At 27.1% G+C, this 19,474-nt stretch overlaps 1 protein-coding gene across 2 annotated transcripts; it reads right to left on the reverse strand.

Annotated features, from left to right (window-relative positions):
- Positions 1 to 10,442: 10,442 nt before the first annotated feature.
- Positions 10,443 to 17,173, reverse strand: LOC107168216 (uncharacterized). 2 transcript variants are annotated; one of them, XM_015517546.2, is made up of 3 exons: positions 16,998 to 17,173; positions 13,322 to 13,487; positions 10,443 to 10,848 (listed from the first exon to the last, which is right to left on the reverse strand). In XM_015517546.2, exons 2-3 carry the CDS (start codon positions 13,460 to 13,462, stop codon positions 10,609 to 10,611), a joined length of 381 nt encoding a protein of 126 aa, XP_015373032.1. In that variant the 5' UTR covers positions 13,463 to 13,487; positions 16,998 to 17,173; the 3' UTR covers positions 10,443 to 10,608. The 2 variants fall into 2 exon arrangements, with proteins under 2 accessions (XP_015373032.1, XP_015373031.1); XM_015517545.2 differs by having other exon boundaries at positions 16,990 to 17,170.
- Between the last annotated feature and the right edge of the window lie 2,301 nt (positions 17,174 to 19,474).

The following is a 19,474-nucleotide window of genomic DNA, read 5'->3' on the forward strand; positions in this document are numbered from 1 at the left end:
CTTAATGATATATTATTGTATTTTTTTATGATATAAACACATCTTATAACAACAATAAAATATGCAATATCACGGCAGCTGAAAACAACTTTTATGAATTCCTCATGAACATATAACTTTTAACGTGTTTAAGTACTTGTATCGTATACTCACTTACACACAACTCTGTTTGTTTTTAAAAGTGCTTAGGAACAAATATAAGAATATAACCAAACAACTTGACCGTTTATTAACGGTAAGGTAAATAAAAGTTGTTCTGTTTTATATGTCTTGTTATGTAAGTCATGATAGTTCAATAAGGTGCATAATGGTGAAAATTTCATGTCTTAGTGTTTAAATAATACATTTTAGATTCTGAACGAAGTGATGAATGTATTGATTTTACAATGATGTGTTTTTTTTTTTGTGTCTGTGTACAGCATAACTAGTCGAAATAATGCTTCGATTTCAAACTTTGGGGATGGTTTCCGATGTAAAATTGAAGATCCTTGGTGCATTATAAAGGTCAAAAGTAAACATTTTCAAACAGTTTTCAAAAAAATCGAGAAAAACAAAAAAAAAATTGACAGAAAAACGGGAATTTTTACGCAAAACCAGTTTTCGACCAAATCGATATTTTTATATGGTTGTAATTCAAAAACTAATCACTGTAAATACTTGAAATTTTCACCAAATGTTAATGTTAGTAATATCTATATATAGTTTAATTTTCAAAAATGTTCGACTTTTTTTGAGTTATTTATAGACCACTGAAATTTTCGATTTTTTTGAGAATTTTTTTTTGAAGTGTCGATAAAAAAATATTGGACAACCAAAAACACATGAAAATTTAATACAAGGTTCCTTATGAGTTGTTCTAATTGTAGCTAAAAAAAATTAAAAATCGTTTGTCACAATTTTTTTTTATTAGCATTTGAAGTTTAAATATTGACAAAAATTCGACAAAACCATGAATATTTGCAAATTAGTTTTAAGTTGAAAAATCATAAAAAATTCTGCGTTTATAACTAAGGATTAAAAATACAAAACTAAGTTTTCCTTCCCATGATTATAGGAAAAATTTTAAGTGCGTTTGAATTTTAAATTTTTACGAAATAGCGTGACGATAACGATTCATCCTCAAACGATTTTAAATATTTGTTATTATTCAAAAAGTATATGTAGTAGATACTTGAAAATTTTACCAGTTATTAAGTTTGGCATTTTCTTTACATTATTTAATTTTCAAAATATTTTGACTTTTTTTGAGATATTTATAGACGACTGAAATTTTCAATTTGTCTGAAAATTTTTTTTTGAAGTGTCGTTAAAATTTTTTTGGCCCTATCAAAATACTTGAAAATTTAATACAAAGTTCCTCATAAGTTATGCTTATAGTGATTAAAAATTATAAGAATACATAGGCACAATTTTTTTTTATTAGCATTTGAAGTTCAAATATTGACTTAATACGTAAAAATCACGGCAATTTTCAAATTATCTTAGATCGAAATTCATAAAAGTTTTTCTTTTTAATTCTAAGATTTGAGAATTTAATACAAGGCTCCTAAAATATTTTTACATTAATAGTTGAAAAATAAAAGAAATGTATTTTCACATTTTTTTTTACAAGCATTTAAATTTTAATTTTGACAACATACGTAAAAATCACGAAAATTCGTAAATTATTTTATTCTAGAAATTCATAAAAAATTTTCCTTTTATACCTAAGATTTGAAGATTTAATACAAGGCTCCTAAAATATTTTTACATTAGCAGTTGAAAAATAAAAGAAATTCATAGTCACAATTTTTTTTTTTAAGCATTCAAATTTTGAATTTTGACATAATACGTAATAATCACAAAAATTCGCAAATTGTTTTAAGCTAGGAATTCATAAAAAATGTTCTTTTTAAATCTAAGATTTGAAAATTTAATACAAGATTCCTTACAAATTTGTCAATCTTTATCATAAAAAAAATGTCCACCGGAAATTCAAATTAAATTTTTATTAGCATTTGAACATATTGACAAAAATTCGTCAAGACCATGAATATTTGCAAATTATTTTGTAGTCAAAATTCATAATATTGTTTGTATTTATATCTAAGGTCATAAAATTTAACACCAAGTATTCCACAAGTTTTGCTTCAAATAGTTATAGAGAAAATTTGAAGCGTCATTATAGGAAAAATGTTTTGAGCGTTTGAGTTTTAAATTTGTATGAAATCGCGTAATGATAACTATTTATCCTCAAACCAGGTATATGTATATCTATGATAATATAAAGTATTATGAATTATGATAACTACATGCGAACAATTTAATCGTTGGTTGTAAGTAGGTATGTCCAAAAAAAATAATGAGTAACATAATATATTAAACTTTGCAATAATTGTAGTTTATTAAATTGAATAATTTTGAAACATTGCATGTGTATTTTACAGCATGAAAAATAGCATCTAAGATCTAATATTATTTAATATTATTAATTTTATTTCAAATGGGAAAACATATTTTAAACGTGTGATAACTGAGAGGTATTTTGAACTACAGAAGGCCTTTTTGATTTAAAGGTACACCCCGCTATGAATTCCTAGATTCACCTATGGACGCTATAGTTATTGGGCGTGTAGATAGATTATATGTTTTTATAGATTCAAAGCCATGCAATGAACACATTATAATATTATATTACAATTATGTGTTTTCTTAGTTTTTTGTTTTGGTCAGTATTTCTTGTAAATGTATATTATATATCTTTGAAAACAAAGTTTACTATTTAATACGATTTTCAACATTGAGCATGGTTTCTGATAAAGATAATTGAATCTAGATTGCACTTTTAAAATATATCAATTTAAAATTCACAAAACTCTAAAATAATCATAAAAACGATAAAAGGGGATGCACTCGTATAATTAAATCAGTTTTCGGCATAATTCAATAGCCGTAGATACTTTAAATTTTCATCAATTGTTAATTTTATAATCGTCTATACCTAACCTTCTATAACGGATCAAAAAGAGTATTTAAAATGTCCAGCATAAATTATTTTACTATGCAGTAGAATATATAATGTAGCAGCAGCATATCCGATATCGGAACAACCGTTTTATCGCCATTGTTAACTTATGTTATTGTAAGTATTAAGTTATGTAGTTATAACTACATGTATGTTTACTTAAATTTAATTTAACTCAAAAGTATGAATGTATATTGTTTTATTTAGGTTGGCATGTAAAAATATTCTTAGTTATTATTAAAAATTATACATTATTCAAAAAAATGTTCCTTTCACTTACTGTAAACACAAGAAGATGCCAGTAATCCAAATGACTTATACGTATATAGGTGAGTATTAGTGTAGTGAAACAAGTAAGTGTAGGTATATATAGTATGCTATATATATATAGGTTATATAAAGATATAATGACATTTAAGATATTATTAAAAATCTTTACAAGGACATGATACCCGCATGACACTTTCAAAACAATTGCATATATATGCATAAATAATTAGAATATTAGATAAAAATTTAACGAAAAACAAGTAGATATAATCGTATTATATAGACACCAACTATTCGTGACCATAAATAACTCAACCATTGGTCATTGGGTATGTATTTGGAAAAAAGCTTTTTCATAGAATCCGAAGACACAACCTCGTTGGACGTTGATTGGCACAAGACTACATATAGATTAGGCAATTTCAACGAAACGGTTCTTCCAAAAGACCTATGTCTTTACTTCTTTAACGCATAAGGTCGATATCGCATTTTAATAAATCAATTATAATATGTGATGAATTGAATCTGGTGCATTCAAATGTTTCCAACAAAAGAGTTATTATCATACTAGGTACCTATATAGCAATCTTATGAGATTCGCATTTCGCTAGATCATATTATTATATGTAGGTATGAGCGCAATGGACGCAGCTCAGTTTTGTACAAATACTTAATAATTAGATTATGAAATTAAACAAAACCAAGTTAAATTAATTTCCACGATTAAATTGTGCAGTGCGATTATTTACAGTACAACCGATGAAGAAATGTTATTGCTCTTAAACGTAGAAATCTTCTTGAAGAACACCTGGTCTTATTGCCTGTGAGAAAATAATTACACCATTCTGTGTGGAGGTTTTAATAGAATGTGAAAAACAAGGTGTTGTCGAATAAATAGCATTTAATTCGATTGTATTTTATAAGGCAGGTACTGTGATCTTTTAAGCTTACGTACATAATTGAATACGATAAAATATACTGCAGCTGAAATTCATTTTAATTTATGGATGACAAAAATGAGGAAGAGGGATGAGGATTTGGTAATTCAAAAACTGCAGCATTAAATAGTTTTTAATTCAAACTTTCACTATAATGAGAAACATTAAATTTGTGCATACCTTGCGTATATATGTATTGACAGATGCCATGGTATAATACTAATAAAATTAAAATATCACAGTTCACGAATTCCAAATCGATTGCTGAAAAATTATTAATATTTGTTTTTTTTTTAACACTTTATACGTTTTTAAATGTTAATAAATCACTATAAAACATTGTTTAAATAATATTTAAATAATGTTTAAATAAAGTTTAAGTATTTATATTTTGATTAATGACGAAAATTGAATATTTTATTTTTGTCATTCTTTATTTTCTCTTATATCTAACATTTAACAAAAATCAAATAAATATAAGGGCATCATTGTTGTGTATGTCAATAAATTGTGTCACAGTCTCAAATAGTGACACGCGCGTATCATAGGTTCGTCATCTCTGTTATATGCAGTATATGAACCATAATGGAATGCATACGGCGATGTTGCAAATAATATTATGAGTTGACGCTGCCGGAGCAACTCTATTCTTCTTTCATCCATTATTTTTGATTTTGATTTTTAAATATCCAACTTATACTTTCTTAGTTATAAAATGAATAAATTACAAACATTAAAAACAAGCATCAGACAAAACACAAATTATATTTTGCTTAAGGGTTTTTATAGTATTATGTCGAAGTTTTAAGAGGACGTCTCATCCACATGTGTTGTCTCCATCTTGTGTATGTACACATCAACTAGATAACAAATTTTCGTTTACTAGTTTCAATAGTGTGCTGTAATTTCGATAAAGCAAATTGACCCATTGTTGAACATTTAAGTAAGAACATTATCTGTGTTCTCTCGTTGGTTTTTTACAATATTCTCATTTTTAAATGAGTTATGAGTATGTAAATTAAAAATAATTGAAAATTGCACATGAGTTCCGTAACTCACTTAAAAATTAATATATTGTAAACAATCAACGACAGAAACTAGATAAATTTCTTACCTATAAGAGTTCAATAATGCTCAAATAATCGCTCAAATCTCATAATAAACAGCACAATATTGAAACTAGTGATTGACAATTTGATATGTAGTACATTTATAAAACTGAGATAACACATGCTGTTACGACATTCTCTTGATGAAATAAGGCAAACATTTTAAGTATAATTACAAGTGATGATTGATTGCACATCTCCTTAAATGGAAATTTTTGATTTATACAAGTATCATATAATCAATGTAGGTATATTCATTATATTTAATTTTTATTAATTTTAAATAAAATGTTTAACATTCTTTCCTAAATATTTAAGGCATGTGTTATCAGTAGGGTTTAGCTTTTAAAGCACTAAATATAACTAAAATATGCACTGTAAAACGCCCTAAAGACATTAAAACAATTAAAAATAAAGACAAATTAAAAAAAAAAAAAATGTAAAAAGTACGACAAAATATTCTAGAAACAACATTATATAAATACTGATACGAGCCTAATCATTTTAAAATTAAAAAGAGTTTTAGTATTTATTTATTTATTTTATTTTTATAATAAATAAAAATATTGTTGCCATGGTAAAAATAAGTGTTGAAATATAAACATTCAAAATGTTCGTCATTCATAATTTATTATAGTATTGTAACGGTCACGTCATATTATACATACATCGTTCTTTTGTAATTAAAAGTTATAAAGTCTATTTATATTCTTGTACTTATAGAACTATCGAGCTTCATTAAGTGTTACTTAATTTTATTAATCAAAAATATACGTACATTTTGATTAATATATAACGATCATGTCAATTATCAGCAAATTGGAGATATTGAAAGGAGATAATTCGGAAATTGCATCGTCCAAAAATGATGTGATGCAACAAGTTTTCGACGATCTTCGGGGAATTAAACAGAACATTTTGGAAAGTATAGATGATTTGCAGACGTCCGGAAGACTTAGCTTAGTTCCGGAGATGGAGAGATCTTCAGCCGGCGATCCGCTCGTGCTATCCACGACCGATCGTATGTCGCAGGTCTTCTCAGATCTCCGTACAAATCAGCCAAAAATAGTGGAAAGTCATGGACCCGTGGATTTATCGCTAAGTAGAAGATGTAACTCGATGCCCAATATGCCAGTGATGCATAAATCTTCTGTCACCCAGGACCACCCCAAGGATGTCGCGGTGGATACACTGTCCAGTGACTCGTGGACGACGGTGGAGGATTCAGTCTCGACTGCAGACGAGCCAGTTGCAGGACCAATCCCGATAGTCTATGAGAGTACGACATTTTGTTACGATACTCTATTGATGAATACGAAAATAATAATGCCTGTTATTTCAGAAAAATACGAGATCGAACTTGCCCCGTCTACGATATTGGTTCAGCCGTCTGAGATCGATGGTCTCGACGATTCGATACCTCGCATTCGAGGCATTCGAGCAGTATCGATGCCCAACATTGCTATACAGTTTGGTGAGGTCGACACGGAATCTGTAGGCGGCTTTTCAAAACGGTCTGAATCGGTTAGTTCCTTGGAACTGATAACCGACGTCGGTGGTAGTGATGGTGCTGGAAAGGAGCCAACGATAACCCCGGTTATTGCAAGGCGACGTAAATCATTATGGAGTAGGACAAAAAAATTCTTCTTAGTAATGATTTGTTGTGGCTCTAGTAATATGCCCCTTAATTAAATGTTAATTATTTTACATCATAATATATGATTCAATGCATATTTTAATAATATTATCTATTTAATCGTTAAAACATTTTTTTTTATTATTATCATAAATTAATCAATATACATATTTAAATTGTGATATGTTCAAACACACCTCACCAAACAATTTAAATGTTTTTCACAGTAGATATGTCATAAAATATATATTTTCGAAAACTTTATGTGATATTTAAAGCCTTAAAGTTTTGTTTGCATTATCTAAACACACGACTATTTTCAAAGTATCTATTTTATAGTACTTAATAAAAATTGTTTTTTTTCAAGAACTTCACTTGAAAAGGATTTGCATCAGTGTATACTTGTCTAATGTCTAAGATTTCGGTTGTATATTTTTTATTAATTTATTTTTAATGCTAACCTAGAGGCAACGTTTTTTAACAAGTCAAAATCATCAATTTCTAATAAAGTGTAGGTACTAAAGAACAATGTTTTTCAAAAACTAATTGTCATACAAATGTTTCTAATTATACTCATTTATGCATAGATTTTAGGTAATATTTCTTTTGTTGTAGTTTATACGGAAACCGTGACTTTCACAAACCCTGTACTATCATACGTTGCAATTATTACCACTCACACGTATGAATAATTTCAATAATTTCATCGTATGATTTAAGTGTTCATATACGAAAGATATTACTAAACATTAATTTTAAAAAAAGACAATAAAATTATTAGAATTTTATATCAAAATTTATGTACCGAATACAAAATTGACTACCTGTAAAATATATACAATATTTTCACAAATCACATACATATATTCCAGTTTGCCGAGTTTATTAACGATCCATAAGTAGTATTTTAAATTAAAACCAATTAAATAACATACAAATAATCGGTTATTCGTATAAATGTTCATAGAATTCCTGGAATTAATGCAGTATAGCCATTTTATTATTAACAGATAATATTTTTGAGGACAAGTCTTAGTAAAACAATTATACCTCTAAATAATAAAATGTCTATACCACATTACTCGTAGGAGTTCAATGTACGTTTAGACGAATAAACGATTCGTCGTGTTATTTGATTGGTATTTATTTTATGATATTACCTATGTGTATTATTGATATACGCGTCAAACTATTACAGCATTAATGTATGCGGTTTGTGAAAATATTGTCTATATTCTACAGGTTTTGTATATTGTATACGGTAAAATAATGTATTTCGTATATGACAAATTGGACATTTTTTGCATGAAATTTTAATTCGGCATACTTTGTAACATCATTTGTATATACGAAAACTTTAAACGGTTATGGTTGATGCATAACTTTATCCATACGATGAAATTATTCGTACATATGAGTGGTGATAATTTGTTACGTATGATAATACAGGGTTTGTGAAAGTCACGGTTTTCGTATAAACTACAACAAAAGAAATATTACCTAAAATCTATGCATAAATGAGTATAATTAGAAACATTTGTATGACAATTAGTTTTTGAAAAACATTGTTCTTTAGTACTTACAATTTATTAGAAATTGATGATTTTGACTTGTTAAAAAATGTTGCCTCTAAGTTAGCATTAAAAATAAATTAATAAAGAATATGCAACTGAAATCTTAGACATTAGACAAGTATACACTGATGCAAATCCTTTTCAAGTGAAGTTCTTGAAAAAAACAATTTTTATTTTATTAAGTACTATAATATAGATACTTTGAAAATAGTCGTGTGTTTAGATAATGCAAACAAAACTTTAAGGCTTTAAATATCACATAAAGTTTTCGAAAATATATATTATATAACATATCTACTGTGAAAAACATTTAAATTGTTTGGTTTGGTTGTTAGGTGGTTAGGTATGTTTGGACATATCTCTATCACAATATAAGTATGTATATTGATTAAATTAGCATTTGAACATATTGACAAAAATTCGTCAAAACCATGAATATTTGCAAATTATTTTGTAGTTCAAAATTCATAATATTGTTTGTATTTATATATAAGGTCATAAAATTTAACACCAAGGTTTCCACAAGTTTTGCTTCAAATAGCTATAGAGAAAATTTGAAGCGTCATTATAGGATAAATGTTTTGAGTGTTTGAGTTTTAAATTTTTATGAAATCGCGTAATGATAACGATTTATCCTCAAACCTGCAGGTATATGTATATCTATGATAATATAAAGTATTATGAATTATGATAACTACATGCAATGTTTTTGGAAAAATTGATTAACCATGCCTTATTCAAAATGCGTCCTAATTGAAAAATAATTTATTTGTTTAAAATAGAATATATGACAATATTTAAATATAATATATCCTAGACTGACAAATCATTTCCGTTCAGAATCGTTTTTCGTATACAATGATACCTATCATTGCATTCAAATTTAATCCCATCCATTAGAGTAACCTACTGTACAGCAGAGCGACATCCACGACTTACCCGATGTTTTAATATATTAGGTATTACAACAAAATAACTTTAATATTAGTTGACAAATCGATATTTTCTGTTAATCTAAATTTGAACCTAATTTCCAAAAAAAAAATATGCATTTATTATGCCTGTGATGTTTTTAAATTACAATTAATACAATTTATGAGTAATTTTGTGCATATTTTAAGGTTTTAGAGTGAAGAAACAAAATTTAAATCAATAAAAAAAAATTAAATTGAAGAGTAGAAGTTTAAATTTTCATAAAAGACTCAAAAAAAAAAAAATTAATGTCTTGATAATTCTATCAATATTTATTCAAAATTCAAGTATTAATGGTCACTCATTTTTGAATCAAAAACACTTTACATCGTATTATCAGTACATTTATCACTTTGTACTGAATCCCAAAAAATGTAATATGCCTATACCACGTGTGGTGATCTCTAAAATTGTTTATGACAATATTAAAACATTGTATAGCGTTGAAAATATTTAAAAAATACAAATAAGTATCAAATATTATGAGCAATATTTATAAATAATTGCAGTTTGATGAATTTTAAGTTTTCAAAATAATTATATACTCGATATGGGTTAAATATATTTATAACACAAATTACAAGTTATTAGTTAAACTAAACGTCATTTTTATTTTGTTTCAAATTGGTATTAATTCCATAATCGAAAAATGCAAAAAAAAGATTACTTTAAAAATAATCAGTATCACAGAAGATAAAATACCAATACAAAAATTTTTTTTGGGGAGGAAACACCTTACACCCCCCCCCCCTCCGTAACTACGCCACTGATTATATTATATTAAAATAGGTCATAACTTAATAATTACCTAACAAAATACTCATATATTGTAATAAGAAAAAATTGATTCCCTAGTATAAGTTTTTTGTTTGGGGAAAATATACTATTTACTTGTTATTTCGATTGGTTATCTACCAATCTAAAAAAAACAACTTTGACTTACAAAATAAAGATAAAATATAATGATTTATTCTAATATGATATTACAATAATTATTTTCTATTTACAAAGATGAGATAAAATGTACAGTTATTTAACGTATACTATATTTTAATAGTATTAAATAATAATGATAATATTAATCATGTTAATTAATGATGCCAAATCAAGGCGTGGGTAATAGTCCCGCGTTTTTTAGAATGATAAAGATTTTCTCTCTCGGGATCTTTTCCGTTTCCCTGTTGACAGCGTGTTGCTCTCCAGGACCGAACCAACTGTTCTGGGCTAAATTTTCTGCAATCTTAGGATTCTTGTAAAATGAATTTTGCATATGCGGAGGCAGCAAAGCATCCCTCTGAAACGCGGCAACCACAATTGGATTGGTTGGCTTGCCGATAGAATTGATCTGTAATAACACATAAAATTTTTTGTTTTTATAGTTAATTTATTATTAGTAGAACTTATTGAAGTTTATTTCATTACAGACTATAGTAAACCAAATATAGTGTCTAATATAATGTTCATACGAGGTTTATAGCATATACCATAAATATCTATTGGTTTATAGTATATGTTTATGAAGAGGATATCTTAACCTAAAGGTGTAATCCATGCGGAAGACAGAGAAACAATTTTTACTGATCCTCCTTCTGAGCTATCAATCATTACATTATATTATTGTAAAATAAAAAAAATAAAAAGATTCGATTCCTGTTTCGTTAGACGGCAATGTACGAAGCAATTTTCCTGATATGTTCACCAAGCGTTCACAGAGTAGAGGCAAGCAAGTTCTGCACCCCAGAGACTTTTTTTTTACACAGTTTTCCCTGCTTTTTGTTTCAAGCCAATAGTCATAATAATTATGATGATTTCGTTTGTACATAATTATGTTAAAATTAAACAAAAAAGACAATAAAGATTACAGAGTACAAATAGTAAATATAAGAGTATCACCATACTAGGACTTGTATATACAATTCAGTCTTTCTTGGGAAGTATGTTAATGTTAATATAATGTAACATAAATATTTAAAAAGTTTGTATATATAGTTTGTAATGTTATGAAATAAATTATGAAAAATTTTTTGGTCCCCTAAAAAAAATTGACTGACTGCCTAGAAATAATAGGTAGATACACGTATAATGTGTCAAAGTGTAATTCAGACACGCTTTACCACGAGTAATAGAAAATAATACCTATTGATTTCTGCTGTACTTATTATTTTAGAAGGAGATATATCGTTATCATTTTAATAGTCTAGTATTTTGTTTTAATAATAAAGTAAGCTAGTATTGGTTAAGCAACTTAAATGTTTCATATTATATTTAATAACACAAAACATATTAAAAAAATTATTTCAAATGTGTTTTTTTAATAAGGAATGTAATTTATATACGATGATAATGTTATTGATTTAGAATTGTATACTAAAAACTTTTAATTAAAAGTTATTAAAATAATAATAGTACATTTATATTATGTCAATTGGGTAATGCAAGTTGTGTGTTCCATTTGTGTGTTCCAGCTACATCCTAATACAATATGGGTTTTTATTAATTCGATCAATTCGTGTCACATAAAGGCTAAAAGGGGTGTAGGTACACAATTTGCATAAAAAATAGTGCCAAAAATAAATTTGGTAGGTATACATTGTAATCTGCGTCACGTTCAAAAATCAATAACGGTATAATCTCCACCACGAACAATAACCAACAAAAAAGACTTAATTTTCAAAAGTTATTTCTATTACACTATATAAATTATTATATGTAACGATTTAATTATAGGTACATTGCATTGTACCCACTATTTTAGTGGAAAGCAAATTGGCTTAAATTACCATTTGAAAAGGTAAGAAACGGCGAAAAATATAAATTATAAGGTTATACTGAAACATTTTAAGATTATAATAAAAAAAGATCATTTTTTTTTACTTGACGGTTCATTTACTTCATTTACGATTTTTATATAAATATTGAAATGACGTTTTTTGATCTCCTTCAATTTAGTCCAAGGCGTCTAGTAGGTATGCATATTAACGTATTTTCGTGGTTAACCTCTGACACGGCCATCAATATTAAAGCATATCTATATTATAATACAATGTCCAAGTAACCATGAACTAAAAATTGAATAGGTGAACAGTTAATAGAAATAGAAATCTTACTTTATTTTAACCCTATATTGTATTATTATAAAAAATTACTAAGTATTATCAGACAAATCTGTGGTTAGTAAAATCCTCAATTACAACTAAAAGTTGTTTATCAATAATTTAAATAAATTGAGTTCTATTTTTCATTCCGTTTTCACAATGATACTTATGTCTAATTTAAACTTACATATTATGTTAATCTAAATAAAACAATTTTAAAGAGCCAATCAAACCTATTATTCAATATTTTTTATTCGAAAGTATATTGCTAAGATGTTAAATACCAGTTTCTGTGATTAATGTGTTCCGTATATATTAAATATTGATAAACAATGCGTTACGTCAATACTTGTATTCAATACGCCTGCAATAGTCTATACCTATTGATATTGTATTATGTATATTATTGATTTAAAATCTGTTATATTTTTATAAAATTGTTTCTTTTAACTGTTTTTGTATTGTATCGAAACGTAACACATTTCAAAAACAGTAAAAATAGTTTGTATTGTCAATAAACTGTGATTAATTATTATGACAATCTAAATTATTAGTATGGGTAATGAATATCGATGCGTTAATACGATGTGCTTCTATGTACAGCACGCGTGTTAATGTATGACATAAGAATCGAGCAACATTATCCGAGATGCGGTACGGTGGTTAGGTCTTAAGTCACACTTCGGTTATTTTAGAGGTTAGGTAATTATCGTGTGGACTTACTGAAAGATTTATGGCGTTGTTTTGTGGTGTTGCTACGAAACCCTGTTGGATGGGTGGCACTAGAGATATCGGCAATTGCTGTGGGCGTGCCGACGTGAACGCCGTGATTGTTAACGCCGAGAAGAGAAGTTTGATATACATATTATGATGTATGGTTTTTGAGCGTCTGCGAATCAGAAAAATATACATAAAAACGTGGAGTAGGTAGGTAGGTACATCATTTAATCATAATATTAAGTCGTTTTCGTTCAAGCACCACGGTCACAGCTGCCGGACATCAATGTTTATTACGAAGGGTTTACGTTTCGTGGGCTATTAAATGTCGGAAATCCCCTCCAGAACATTTCCTGTGACTGAGAAGTGATTGAATGAGGGTCTACCGGAACTCTGGGTGGCCGGAGTCTAAAGAGATGACCTTTCCAACAGTATCTTGTGTGTGTGTGTGTGAGAGAGAGAGAGTACTCTTGACTGCAGTAGAGAATATCTACCTATACCTAACAACGATAATATCTTAAGAGATGTTGATCGTTGAATGAAAAAATAACACAAACAGTTGAACCCCAAAAAAGGGCAACTGGGATCAAAAAAGAAAAAAAAACCTCTTGTATTTAGATATTTTCACCCCCATGATAACATCAAAACAGGAGTGTTGTTGCAATTCGTTGTTATAAAGCTCTTGTACAACAATAAAAGATATTTAGAAATGTCGAATTTCAAAAATGTATTAAATAATATAAATGTAAATAATATAAAAATGTATTTGTTTAAATTTTAAATGCGTCCATAGTTATTATCCATTGCTACTTTAAAAGTTTAAAACATTGTTTTATTCAATTTAGGAATATATTTCATTAAATTGATTTTATATATTTAACCTAAAAATTTTGTTATGTCGTTATGATAATTAATTATTAATCTATTCTTTAATTAAACACAAGCTAACAATCTTTTTTTGATAATAAACATAGACAACATATTAGTATTTTTCGGGAGGTTACTTTTGGTTGATGAACACATGTATGTTAATCAAGAATTCGTCACTGAATACCTGAGTGGTCGCCTATCTAGGAAACTAACGATGCTGACCGATTCTTGACCTCAGAACACGTTAGTGACCTAATCCGACCATCAAGCCACACTAGGTTTCAGTTAAAAAAATATGGAAAATCATTTAAAGGTTGTTGTCCTGAATTTTTTTTAATCTCCTACTAATATAAAAATACAAAAATACTATACAAATTTTAATACGATATGTTGGTCAAACAATTATTAAGTCATATTTTTTCACATAATTAACACGACGGGAAGAGCGGTTGTTACGCGTACTTATCTCTAGTAGCAAACCATTCGATTATTCTAAATGAACTACAAGGTCGTGTTTTCGTTTAATTTCAAACCATACGTAGTTTCCGTGGCCAGATTTTTGGTGGGGGTTTGCATACCCTATTCTCCTCCGGGTACAGAAAATAGACTCAAAATTCTTTAAATCTGCAACTTCCTTCCACTATTAACCGTAAATATATTTGAGTCATTATTTGTTTGTTTTTTTTTTTTAATTTTTACAAAATTTGAAAATATTAATGACAATTTATTGGTATCAAAAAAAAAAAAAAAATATGTTTTTAATGTTTCTATAATTTTTTCGAAAACTTATAGAAAAAGATGCTCGTTTGTCTGAAAACAGACTTATCGTTAAAACTTAATCTATCAATCTTAGACCTTAATTGTTAGACCACGTATGTATTTGTCCGTCATCATCATTCATCTTTGAATTAGTGTCGCAATATATCGTATTATTATGCTATGAATATTTTCATATTGACAAATAACCACTCTTGTGTTACGTATGAATGGTTGCTATATATGATGATGAGGACTTGAAAGGGTCACACATTTTCGTTTCTACTTGACACACATACACCATGTGATGTAAAAACACGTCCCCTAGTTTATTATATAGAAACTGAGTGAAAAAATCAATGTTTTTTTTTTTATAAATGAAGACGTCTGAATGAACAACTAGAAACTACACTAACATCAAATGAAAACCATTCTTTTATAAAAACCTGAACTATCCTGAGATGTACTAGTTTATGGATATAATTATCTATTTATCGTCATCATAAACGATTTGTATGGCACGCAATTTAGATTCATATTCTTACAGTTTTTGTAGCATATTACACTTAAGATTTATTTAAAAACAAAAACAAAGGATTTTTCCTAAAAAAAAACACCTAAATTTTTCAAATTTTCTAGCCGTTGTCATTGTGTTATGTAATACTAAAATATATTGTTCACTTTTATACTACACTGTCTACACTCATTCTCCTCGATGTGTCGTGAGTTGATGGTTTAAAAAGACAAGGTTATTAATATTAGGTCTAATATTGTATGCCGATGTGAACTACAAACGATAGTCCTATAAATATAGATAAAGAATACTTGTGAATAATTGGTTAAGATGATGATCATTAATTAGCAATAAACAAACGTACAAAATGTTTTTTTTGATTGAATTGAACCAAAAAAGAAAGTAGGTAATTACTCTTAAAGTTATGCATCGATTCACCTTAAGCTTCCTGTTAGACAACTGGTTTTTTAGTTCCATATACTAAGATGTAGATTCTTCTATTCAATAAGACGGAATAATGATTACCTTTGGGCATATTTCAGCAATTACACGTATTTTTACGTAATCATATACAAAAAATAAAAACAACAGTAGTGTTAAATTGGATAATACATTTTAATACTAATTGTTTTACCACCAATTTAGTTCATTAAAAAAAAATCAAAAAATGTTTTTTTTTTTATTAAGAACTTTCAGTATAACTATTATAGTTCAACAATTGTCAAAAAATGTTACACTGTAGGAACCCCATCATTGAGTTATTATATTTGTGACATTTTAATTCAATGATGATTAAATCATTGAATATGTACGAAAATGGTTCTTAATATAGACACACTACATAGTCTTATTTATTTCTAAGAGTATTTTACAATATTTTATTTATATTATTATAAGCAATTAATTTTTTTAATTGTAATTTAGTAGATTGAACTATTGTTTTCCAAAAACATGTCATACCTATATTATATTTTTATAAACTATCATAATATTATACATGTATTTATGTAATTTATTATATCAACGTCACGTAGAATCGTGAGAAAGTTCGTGGTATACATTACAGAACTTATTGTGAACATTTTAATATTTTTAAATATCGTTAATATTGTAATGTGTACATTTAATAAGTACAAACTTTAGAATGAGTGATATTAAGTATGAGTATATTTTTAATTGCAACAAAATACTATAAATAGAATAATGAATAACTATGTTTCTTTAAAATATGAACAAAAAATGCAAATTAAAGCAAAAACAACATTTCGTAAACATTCCCGTTTTACGATTGTTTTTTTGTTTGCATTTGCAATAAATTATTATCTAAGAAAAGTTCTGAGATTATCTAATAATTTTAAAGTTTCGGAATTACCTCTGTGAAACCCAAAATACATATCAAAATTTAACGATTATGAAATAGGAAAATACTACCATGTATTTTAACATAAGCATCATTTATACATATATAATATACTACCTATATTTATTTATTGTCTAAAAATATATTTTACTCAATACTACTAAAACTACTTACCGAAGTACCTGAAAACGGTTGAAGAACTTCGGTGATTCTCAACCACCCGTTTAAAATATGGCAAAAAACGATAAAAAAAAAAATGCAATACCGGGTGTTAAGAATACGGCACTTTGCGGGTACTAAAACGAAATAATACTTTCACTGTTGAAGGTTTGAATCGTTTTGCCAGGAACTGTTGTAGTGCAACTAGAACCTTCGTCCTACTTTCCACCACAATACCAACCACTACTAATAAAAATACGCCTTAGTACTTATTTGACTACTTGAATCGTGTATTAAGCAATAACCAATTTGATTAAGCCTCGAACGCTGCTATTTATCAGTTAGTATTTGCAACACCATAGGTACGAGTCTAACTCGTCATTACAAAATTACAAAATAATAAGCACACAACATTATGCTCAAATACATGTGTTAACTGAAATGTGATTTGATATTGAAAGAACGCACAATTTAGTTTTCAAACAATGAAAAAATCGTTTACTATTTATAAATTCTTGAAAGTGGAAATAACAACAGTAAAAACATCAATATAACAAAACGTTATTCTATTTATAGACGAAATTGGTTTTTGATATTGATATTTTCTAATAAATAACTAATAAGTAGGTAACTAAAAAATCTATTGTGGAAATTACGGACAAAATGTGTGGAGGTTATATTAAAGTAGTTTTAATATAAGTAGTCTACAATTTTCAACAATTTAAAATTTCCTTAATTTCAATTTAATTGCAATATGAAATATATTATAATAACATCAAGTTGATTTATGTTTTAAATTAAATAGCACGACAAATTCAATTTGTTCGATATAATAATATACAAATCTATAATCATATGCATAATGCATAATACAATAGGATTAAGAAGAATAAAAATGTCATAAAATTCTACATGATTATGCAATACGTATTATGGTAACGATTATACACACAGCATAATGTCTTTGTAAAATCAAACATTTTTCTATAACACAAAAATATGAGATCTAAAATAATCTACATAAAATCTAAGACTATTGAATATGTCGCCTGCTTAGAAATCGATCATAAAAATATTTGAATTCAAAGATTTTCATCTACATCCAAATTATATTATTTTTATAAATAATGTATTCTGTTGGATTCAAAGTATAAAATAAAAATGGAAACTGACATATTGTTATATAATGGTGTTAGGTACATGATTACTATACGCAGTACTAATATTTTGGTTACACATTTTTCATAACTATACTTTTTATAAGTATTCATTCGTTTATTCAATCATTTTATTACTTATTTATTAGCTATTATTGGTAAGTAACAATTTGTTAAAGAAAAATAATAAAATAATATTTTAAATTAATAGTTAATGGAAAACTAATGAATAATGGATATAGTATCGACTGTACGTGGAAGATATATTTTACTTAATTTAAATTCTGTAGTTGTATATTCTATATGTTATATTAATACTTTGATGATTTTATATTAATTTTAAGTTAATAATCTTGATACTCATGTATAACTTTCCAACATCTTATTTTATTGCGGCACAAGCTAAAAGTTCTTCCATCCTACATCATAATTTATACGTATGCTGATATAACCACTTCTGATACATATTCAACAAAGGTTCTGAAAGTTTCTTAAATGCTAATAAATCCTAACGAAAAAATATCTTGTGAGTACATAAAAATTGTATTAAATATTAATTATATATTTATTTTCATGTTATAATTTTTATACTATATATAACCACACCATGATATAATGAGATCTTATTGCTCAATTTTCAATATAATAGTATAATATTCTGTTTAGCTTCAAAACACGCCATGGCCAGACGAAAATCGGCGGCTCATCTCTATAAGCGGCATCCTACCTTAGAAGAACCCATAGCGCATAGACAAGGCACCTAACCAGGATTTTATACATTTATTTACTTTTTTTTTTTTGTGTATTTTAATTATTTGTCGTTTAAACACCTGGTGCAATAATCCTGCAATCCAATATCATATGTTTGACGTTTGTTAGTAAGTTATCTTAAGTTAAGAGTTGGAGAAAACTATGCTTTTCATGAATGAACTAGTTTGATAATAAATCTTATAATAAATTGCGTATCTACCTACAGGCTATAGTATAATTGGTACATTAGTCCTAGATAGAATTATCTAAAAGACTTTATGTATTTTGACTTTCAATTTTGTTCAAGTTGACTTGTGCCAAAGATAAAAACTAAAATATTTAAATCAGTAAATAGGTACTGTTAAAATTATAATTAGAAGCCATTTTAAAAAGTGTAATAGTATACCTATGAATAATTAATAATATGTACGACCACATTAAATTAATTTAAAGATTTAATTTTTATAAATATTTAACTTTTCTGTAACATTTTAATCAGTAATATACTTAATAAATTGAATATTTAGTATTTTCTAGTTATTTTGAACAAATTTAAAAAAGAAAGTTATTAATGTATTTGAGTTAAAAACTAA

This window comes from Diuraphis noxia, unplaced genomic scaffold, assembly GCF_037042655.1.
Source record: "Diuraphis noxia isolate RWA-SAM2 unplaced genomic scaffold, SU_Dnox_SAM2 contig0003, whole genome shotgun sequence".
NCBI classification, from domain to species: domain Eukaryota; kingdom Metazoa; phylum Arthropoda; class Insecta; order Hemiptera; family Aphididae; genus Diuraphis; species Diuraphis noxia.